Source organism: Mytilus trossulus, chromosome 12 (assembly GCF_036588685.1).
Source record: "Mytilus trossulus isolate FHL-02 chromosome 12, PNRI_Mtr1.1.1.hap1, whole genome shotgun sequence".
Taxonomy (NCBI): domain Eukaryota; kingdom Metazoa; phylum Mollusca; class Bivalvia; order Mytilida; family Mytilidae; genus Mytilus; species Mytilus trossulus.
In genome coordinates this window covers 25,741,525-25,750,358 of record NC_086384.1, presented here as the reverse complement: position 1 = coordinate 25,750,358, position 8,834 = coordinate 25,741,525, and the positions used below count along the sequence as shown (strand labels likewise).

Genomic DNA, 8,834 nt, shown 5'->3' with positions numbered 1-8,834 from the left:
ACATCGTAGCCACAAGTTAACCAATTGTTTTTCTGTGACGTATTAAATTTATATTCAGATCCATTTTGTTACATCTTGTGATAAAACAATTTTGGCAATCACCAATGGCAGTCAGCAGGATTAAGGAACATCAGTTGTTCGACCTGTTAGTCAAATGCGTTTTGTTTAAATATACTTTTTCACTTTTTTTGGTCTTTTGGAAAATGTTGTTTGTGCTGTTTTTAGACCCTTCTATAACGAAATTTGTTTGACATGCACACGTATAAAAATTGCAGTTTTTATCCAACGCAATCATAGGTTTGAACGTAGTTTTCAATTTAGACTCGTTTATATCTATACATGTATATATTTTTCTTCTATTTTTTTTCAAACAACAATATTTTCTATAATTTTCTTTCGTTCTTCAAAAAGGGAGTGCAATAATATGGATAAGTTTGAAGTAACAAACAAATCTTCAGATGAAAGAATCCAAACAAATTTCATTTCATCAGATAATCTTGAAAAAATTTAGAATTTAGAATTTAAATTAGATAGATGTTGAGATCGAGTATCTTTTAGAACAGGACATTTTAAAAGAAAATGTAGTTCGTCTTCAACTGCGTTCTTACATAGATTACACTTTCTGTCTTCAGCTTTAATTCCAATATACTTCCCTCTTTCGATTTCAAGATCATGACAGCCTAGTTCTAAATCTTGTGATTTTTTGCCTGTCTTTTTTTGAGTTCATTTTAAAATATGGTTCAAACATGAAAATATTTTTAAATTTTCTGTATGTTCTTAATTTATTGCCAGATTGTAAATTAGTACACTTCCCAGAATTGCTTTCTAAACTAGCTAACCAGCTTTCTTTCAATTAATAGTTAAAGATGTTTTTACCTTTTTAGAATATGATTTTTTTTAAAGTTTAACTGGTTAACAAATAGATATTCTAAGTTTAGAAATTTAAATATATGTTTAATGCTTCCTATCCAAGGTTCCTGGTTATGTTTGTCCATAGAATGAGATAGATTTATGGCTTCCCTTAGAATAATATTTGAAGGTTCAATATCTTTCATAAGATGGATCCAATATTTTACCATATTCATTATTACATAATACAGTGTAGGGAGTGAACCTAGTTCTCCTCTACATGCCATATTTGCTGTTTTTATATCAACTCCAAGTGAAAATTTATAAAGTTTTGTATGAATTTTCTCTAGTACAAGATAATAAGTTTCTTTTGATATAAAGTTATCCAAACGTATTTGTTACCTATACGAGTAGAAGGATTGAGCTGTTATTTTTTCTCCGTCGTGGAACAACCCCTCAAACAATCTATCTAGAGGCCAACATTTTTCGTGACAGTTTTCAACGCGAACGTTTACTAGTTTCTATAATTCTTATATTATCGACTGAGCTACGGGGAACATGATATCTATACTAAATACGAATTGTACGATTAACATCAACATTTGAAGTCTAACTTACGCGTTCGAGTGACAGATACACCAATCACGATTCAACCATTCGTTGGTCTGACCACAACTCTGTATCAGTCATTTAAGAACCAAATTACACTCGTCATTGTCTATATACTGTTTGATTTATTCTTAAGGATGTTTGCTTGTCATGTTTTGAAATTTTTGTCAAATTTTCGAAATCCTCTGGTTTTATCCATTTGAATGCTTTAAAAAATTTGCCCATGGACCCCCGTTTTCCTTTTTATACATGTACAATTTGTAAGTCATTTGTAAAAGTCTTAAAATCTTATTTTATTTTTAATAGTTCTTTAGAACTTAAACAAGTCAATGATAAAGCTATGAAAAATCAAGAGAGAACGTTTTTCCGCCAAAATTCGAATGGCTAATATCTCGAAAACAAGCATATTGACCCCTATGTTTTTTGTTGCTTTTTTATTCATCAATTATTATCAATATATACTAGTTAATATGGAAAGCTATTTATTTTGAAACTGAGCAGCGAACTTCCTTAATATCTACTGCAGAATATTTCTTGTTTATTTTGTAACGACATAACTTTTTCAATAAACATTAAATGTGAAATAAACAAACAAACAGCAAAAAGCACAGTAAAACTCATTTAAAAAAAGTCAAAGTCCGATGTTGGAATAGGTAACAGAAGAAACAAATCAAAATGAAAATAATACACAAATAGAGAAGGTCTTACTAGCAATTTTCGACATGCAAGTTCCAGACTTCGCCTAAATTGATTGAAATGTTGTGCCTTCATTATATGAAGATCAACCACAATTATCCCTCTCGTAAGGAGTTGAGAATCATGCCATCATATGTGAAGAATATAACCCTTGTCATGCCAACAACTGTTTTGAGAATAAATGTGTTTAATTCCAATGCAAACAAAGTTTATCACTAAAATTTAAGAAAGATTAAAATTTCAAATTGCTTCATATTCGTAACCAACAAAGAGATAACTTTCTCACTTTCTCACATTGACACAATTCAAAGGAAATATTAGATAACTTATAAATGTTTGGTTTAAAACTTAAGAGAAACAAAACTATTCTCAAAAGTTCTGTGTCCAAAATATAGACACTTATACATTTATCATGATAGGAAAAGTTAGGAGGGAGGGGGTATTTTACTAAGGTAAATGCAAATATATGGCAAAATTGAATTCATATGTGTTTCTTTATTGTGTCTTCAACGTTTTAAGATTGAACTTCCAAATAATAAGAGGAGCCGAAATTTCACAACAGTTTTCAAATGAAGATAATGTTGTATAGCCCGAATGAGCTAATATACTCTAGCTCTAACTGCAGATAACCCTGCAGATAACCCTGTTTATTGATAGCTGCATATTTCTATCTTTATCAATACAGAATCCTCCCACTTTTTTGCCCTTGCAATACTGTAAATAGCCATTTTTAATTCTTTGCAGTACATACATGTCAGCTATTATATTTCGTCTCATATTTTAAAATCTTCAACCAAAATAACATACTTTTATGATAGAGCATACTTTATTTGAAAAAGCTAAGCAAATTTATCTTGCCCCCCAGACAAAAATCATAGTTGATAAACCTGTATGAAATGACTAACTCCCCAGAAGGCTTTAGTTAAGACAACCAGCTGATTCGATTGTTCGTGATAACATATACGTCTACCATCTAAGTCCAGGAGGATACTATTCTTAAGTAATCGGCCATCTTTGTGAATCGTACTTATAACTCTTCCGTCAACGCACACGTGAATATGCTCATTTTCACACGCTATTGATACTGGTTTTCCCGCTAATTGAACGTTCCATACATGATGTCCTTCATACGTTGCACAAACAAGTCTTTTGCCCATTCGATCACCGATATACATCACTCCTCTTTCGGAGTCTACTGCTAATGTTTCAGTGAACGGTATGGACGGAGATATACCATCGTCAATTGTTCGAATTGTTTGTTGGGTATATCCTTTTGTGTCCACAATAAATATGCATGGATCAGAAAAGAACACATTGCAGGCGACAAAGAACAAATCACGTGATTCACAAAACGATATACCATAACAAGTAGCACGAAGTCGGTACTCTACGTCAAGAGCCTGAACATACGGGTCTTGTGGCTTTTCATACCTTGGGGTTGGTGTTTCAAACAAGCCATAGAAAATTATTTTGCATCTGCACGTCATGGCTATGATATTATCTTCGGGTGATGTCACACCCCACGAACCTTTCGGAATTTTCACATCCACTACCATTCTGTACCTTTCGCGAGCGCTGAACACTTTCATTTTATGATTCAGCCTGTCTATTACCACTAGGTAATTATCATTTAAAAATAAAACACCTGATATCTTTCCTGCTATCTCGTGTTGTTCAATCACAATAGAGCTCTGACTCACCATTGATAAACCCGTGGGTGTATTCTTTTTCAATTTCTTTACTGGTAAATAAGAAGACTTTGACGGTTCGCTGATTTTCTTAGATTTCTGTTTCCCCATAGCAAGATAAAAATTATTGCTGTATTCACGTAGTATTCCTTTAGGTTCCTCTGAAATTGTATTCATTGTGTTCTTTGAGGTATTGAAGCGAACTTCTTTCTTTTGCGGTGCTGACGAATAAGATCTTTGTGTTTCAATATACCATAAACTATTTGGAGTGTCAGATTTAAATGAACTACTTCGCTTTAGTATTGAAGTTCTGTCTTTGCTTTCATCGTGAGAAGAAACAGGAAAGAAGTCGCCATTTTCATTGAAGTCACCTTTGGCAGAAGACTCTATGTTTGCAAGGATTTCAGCCTTTCTCCATGTATGGTTGTTGTCTTCTTTTAAAGCTGGGAAGGAATATTTAGGAAAACATCCCGATTCTTGTGTAATTGGTATTTCTATCTTATTCGACTTCCTCATGGTAAGTTGTAAAATGGGTTTTCCAAATGTCCGCACTACTCGATGTGGAGTTTCTGTTGTCTTCTGTTTATGATCTTCTTTTGATCTTTCCATCTCTATTGATTGGTCATTGTCTGGCTCTATACTGAAGACGGAGTCAACTGTTAGGCCATTGCGCATGTCAACTATTCGAAAATCTGTACATAGCCTGAGAATCATGTGATTTTGCGCACAACCGGAACACAGTTTCTCCTTACACTGTAAACATTTATATCTGGCATTATGTACGACCTTTGCACCCTCACATCGATGACAAAATGGGGATTTGTCTGATTTTTTCGATGGCATTCTGCAAAAAGAAAAGAAAAGTTATTCCAAAACTTTATACGTCACCAACTTATGAGTACCACTGTTTGTTGATCAAGTTCATTAAACCAAGCACAGAGTCAAGCTTATAATTTGGTAAGCTAAAGACTATACGTTATACCCGTCGGTGGCACTCGAATCATAACAGTTGAAAAGCCAAATCAAATACGAAGTTCAAGGCCATTGCAAACCAAAATTTCAGAAAGGTTATGTCAAATAAGACTGAGGGTATCTATATCAATTATAAAATTATAAAATTGCCTTTCTTTAACATCATTGTCATGAAAATTGTTTGTATGATAATAGTGAAAATAATTATTTAAGCGCGTCACTGTTTTTGATATCCTGTGGTGTTTGTCGATGATTGAATTTGTTCGTTGTTGTTCTGCAGTTTGCATGTAGTGCCGGCCATTATATTATTTGTTTGTGTGTTTCTCTGTGATGAATGTGTGTGTTGTGTTTCTATAACGTAGTGCTGTCATTTTAGCGATATTTTTTTTAACATTGTCGCTAAACCAGGTTCAAGCTACCATTGATTTCTTAAAATGTCCCATTCGTCTCAACTCGGCTGATTCCGTACCCTCATCTAACGGATAGAGTGAGAGTAGCGGATTCTACCGAGGATTGCCAAATGAAAATGTGCAGTACGAAAAAAGGAATCTGGCATTATTTTTTCTTAGAAAATTAACATTTAACAATGATATTTAATGCCAACAGCAAAAAAATGTTCAATTCTGGGTTTGTGATTGTCAGACTTAATGAGTCCGAAATTCAATAGCAAATATCACATGTGTCTGTATTTTCAATTTATTAGCTGTTTGCATCACAAAACGAAACTACACAGCTACTTTTGCATAGGTACTATTTCTGTGCTTAAAATCTGTAGCACTGAAAAATTACTTGGAATATTTAGTACTATTTCATTACTCTAAAATTATTGCAATATTTAGGTACTTGTATTTCCAGTACTTGATTTGTACTCAAAATATTGGAAAAAAAAGGATACCTACAATGATCACAGTTTTCCATGTTTGAACACCCTAACTTCATGAGATTTGAAAAAGACAAACGTTCAAAATGCTGAAAATGTAACCGTGTAACCAAAAATCTGTAGTACTTAAATTTCAAGTACAAATCAAGTACTGTAAAATACAGGTACTTAAATTTCAAGTACAAATCAAGTACTGTAAAATACAGGTACTTAAATATTACAATAATTCGTAAGTAACACAATACTACTGAATATCAAAAGTAGATTTCCAATACTACAGATTTGTGGTACATGAATAGTACATAAATAGTACCTACGCAAAAGTGGCTGTGTATTGAACTCGTCATCTGAATTTATAACAGAACAAACGTTCCTTCTTATTGATTTCCTGATCATCACGCTTATATTCTGTTGGTTTAAATGACTTAAACAGTTAAGAATACCTTTAAAAAAAGGTGATGGATGTATTCTTTACACGATATTGGTATACGATTCTGTTGGATACACTCAGAGGGAAGGGGGTGGGGCTCTCTCTATATAAAGGTTTACACATACTTGTCGATTGTATGGGTAGCTTTTCAGATATACTAATGTGTAGAAATATCTATATGCAATGGTTTATAAATATTCTCATCGTCTGTAGAAACTATGATCTTGTATTATTATTTTTTTTAATTATTATACATGATTCATGTTTTTTTTCTAATTATCAGGGGTGGTGTTCCCGAAGCTATCTTAGGATTAGGACGTGTCCCAAGTCTATCTTATGACAAGTCTTTGTCCTAAGTCGTGTTCTCGAAGCTCTCTTAACTTATGATATATCTTATTTTTCGTCCTAACTTTAGGACACCCAACAAGGTGTCTTAAGAGCATTCTATCTTCATCCTAGTGTGATAAAGTTTGGATTTCGCTTTTTGCTCATTATTTTACGTGAAAATTAACATGAAATGAAACGCACCATCGGTTATTAACTCGTATATAAAGAAAAGGTGCATGATTTTAAACTTTGAACTTCGTGTTTCACGATACGATTATACTAAAAATGTAATTCTCTTTTCCAAAAAAATTGTTTTCAAGTTTAAATAACAATCTTTTTTTATATAATTACATTGGGAATTATGCAATTTATTCTGTACATGTTATCATAAAATTCGTAAACAATTTTCTTAAATATTTTCGTCATTAATAAATGTTTTATCAACACATATCTTTAACGATTTAAAATTTCGACTTAGGATATGTTTAGGACGTCCTGACATAAGATTCGTCTGAGATAGCTTCGAGACACAACTTAAGAGTGTCCTAAGTTGATCTTAAGTCCGTCCTAAAATTGGTCTTATCTATGACTTAGGACGAATCTTAGGATACTTTCGAGAACACCACCCCAGATTATTTGTGAAAATCAGTCAGGGTTATACTTGTCGATTGTATGGGTAGCTTTTCAGATATACTAATGTGTAGAAATATCTATATGCAATAGTTTATAAATATTCTCATCGTCTGTAAAAACTATGATCTTGTATTATTACTACAGATAATTTATTTGTTATTTAAATGTCATTTAGTTTTATGAAAAGTAAAAAGAAAAAAATGTATTGTGCTTTTATAGAGTTTGCTAAAGCATTTGATAGGATATCATGGAGAAATGGATTGTTTCGGAAATTGCTTGGAAACGAAATTAACGGAAAATTTATAACGTTATATTCAATATTTATAGTAGTATTAAATCAAGAATTGTATATAATGGACAATCGTCAGACTATTTCCCTTGTAATATTGGTGTAAGACAAGGATAAAATCTCTCTCCTTTTTATTCTCCTTATATCTGAATGATTTGGATTCTTTTTTTTTACAAATACATGATGTTTTTGGACTTAGTAGTATATCTGAAGAAATTGAGAATGAGATGAATATTTATATTAGACTGTTGCTTTATTATATGCAGACGAAACAGTTTTATTTGCTGAATCAGCTGAATCTCTTCAATCTCAACTTAATACATTCAGTGAATATTGTAAACTTTGGAAACTTAGTGTAAACTCTAGTAAAACGAAAATTATTATTTTTTCTGGTGGACGTTTATCTCACAATCCTCATTTTTATTTTGATAATATTGAATTAGATGTTGTCAAAGAAATACCATATTTTTGATTGACTTTTTCAGGGACAGGTAGCTTTGCAAATACTAAAAAGATATTAGTTACTAAGGCATACCGTGCCATGTACAGTGCTGGCGTTCAGATAAATGTAATTCGTCAATAGGTTTATCATATAGATTATATAACTAAAGGATAAGTTTGAATTCGAAAAATATTTAGCTATATTACCAGATAGAGATAGGGTTACATTTTGTAGATTTAGAACTGGTAATTTATAGATTACCAATTGAAACTGGAAGATGGATAGGTTTAGATAGAGAAATGAGATATTGTAATTTATGTCAATGTCAAGAATTAGGTGATGAGTTTCACTTTGTTTTGAATTGTAGATCCCTATAGGACGACTCAAGAAAAACAGTTTTTTTGGATAACTGTTATTGTAACAGAGTAAATGTAATTACATTTTGTAAGTTATTACAAACAACACATAGAAATAATTGTAAAAATATATGCAAATTTATAAAGGTTATAAATTTAGGAGCAGGTCTTCCTGGTTAGCCTTTGTCTATTTGTTTTTCTATTATAATAACTTCTGGTTTATATATATATATATATATAAGTACGTCTGAGTCAGTGACAACTCTACAACAGATTTATCCATCGGATCACCATCAATGATGGTGATACATGGCTGTGTACATTATGTATATACAACTCGTCTAAACTCGCCAGGATTCGAACCCATGCTACTGAGATATCGTGACACCAAATCGCCTGTACTGCAGCCGGGCACAGGACGTTTGCGCTTTTTTACCCGTAAAACGATAGGACATTTGCGCTTCAAATACTATGAACATTTGCGCTTTTAATTTTGATTCACCTGTATTAAATTGATCGGACATTTGCGCTTTTTACCTATAGTCGACTAATCTTAATGAGAAGTTATCATTACGTAAATAAATTTAACTTATATTTGTCATTAGTTAGTTCACATTTACACAGTCTTGATCATGGATTTTAAATTTATAGAGACTAGACCGG

The 8,834-nt window shown here is 32.2% G+C and overlaps 1 protein-coding gene across 1 annotated transcript in view; it reads right to left on the bottom strand.

Moving 5' to 3' along the window:
- Positions 1-3,019: 3,019 nt before the first annotated feature.
- The window catches only part of LOC134692987 (uncharacterized), a 7,037-nt gene continuing 1,222 nt past the window's right edge, over positions 3,020-8,834 (bottom strand). Inside the window, exon 2 of the mRNA XM_063553654.1 lies at positions 3,020-4,686. Within this exon, the coding sequence (XP_063409724.1) occupies positions 3,027-4,685 (1,659 nt within the window). The 5' untranslated portion in view covers position 4,686 and the 3' untranslated portion in view covers positions 3,020-3,026. The remainder of the gene's footprint in view (positions 4,687-8,834) is intronic.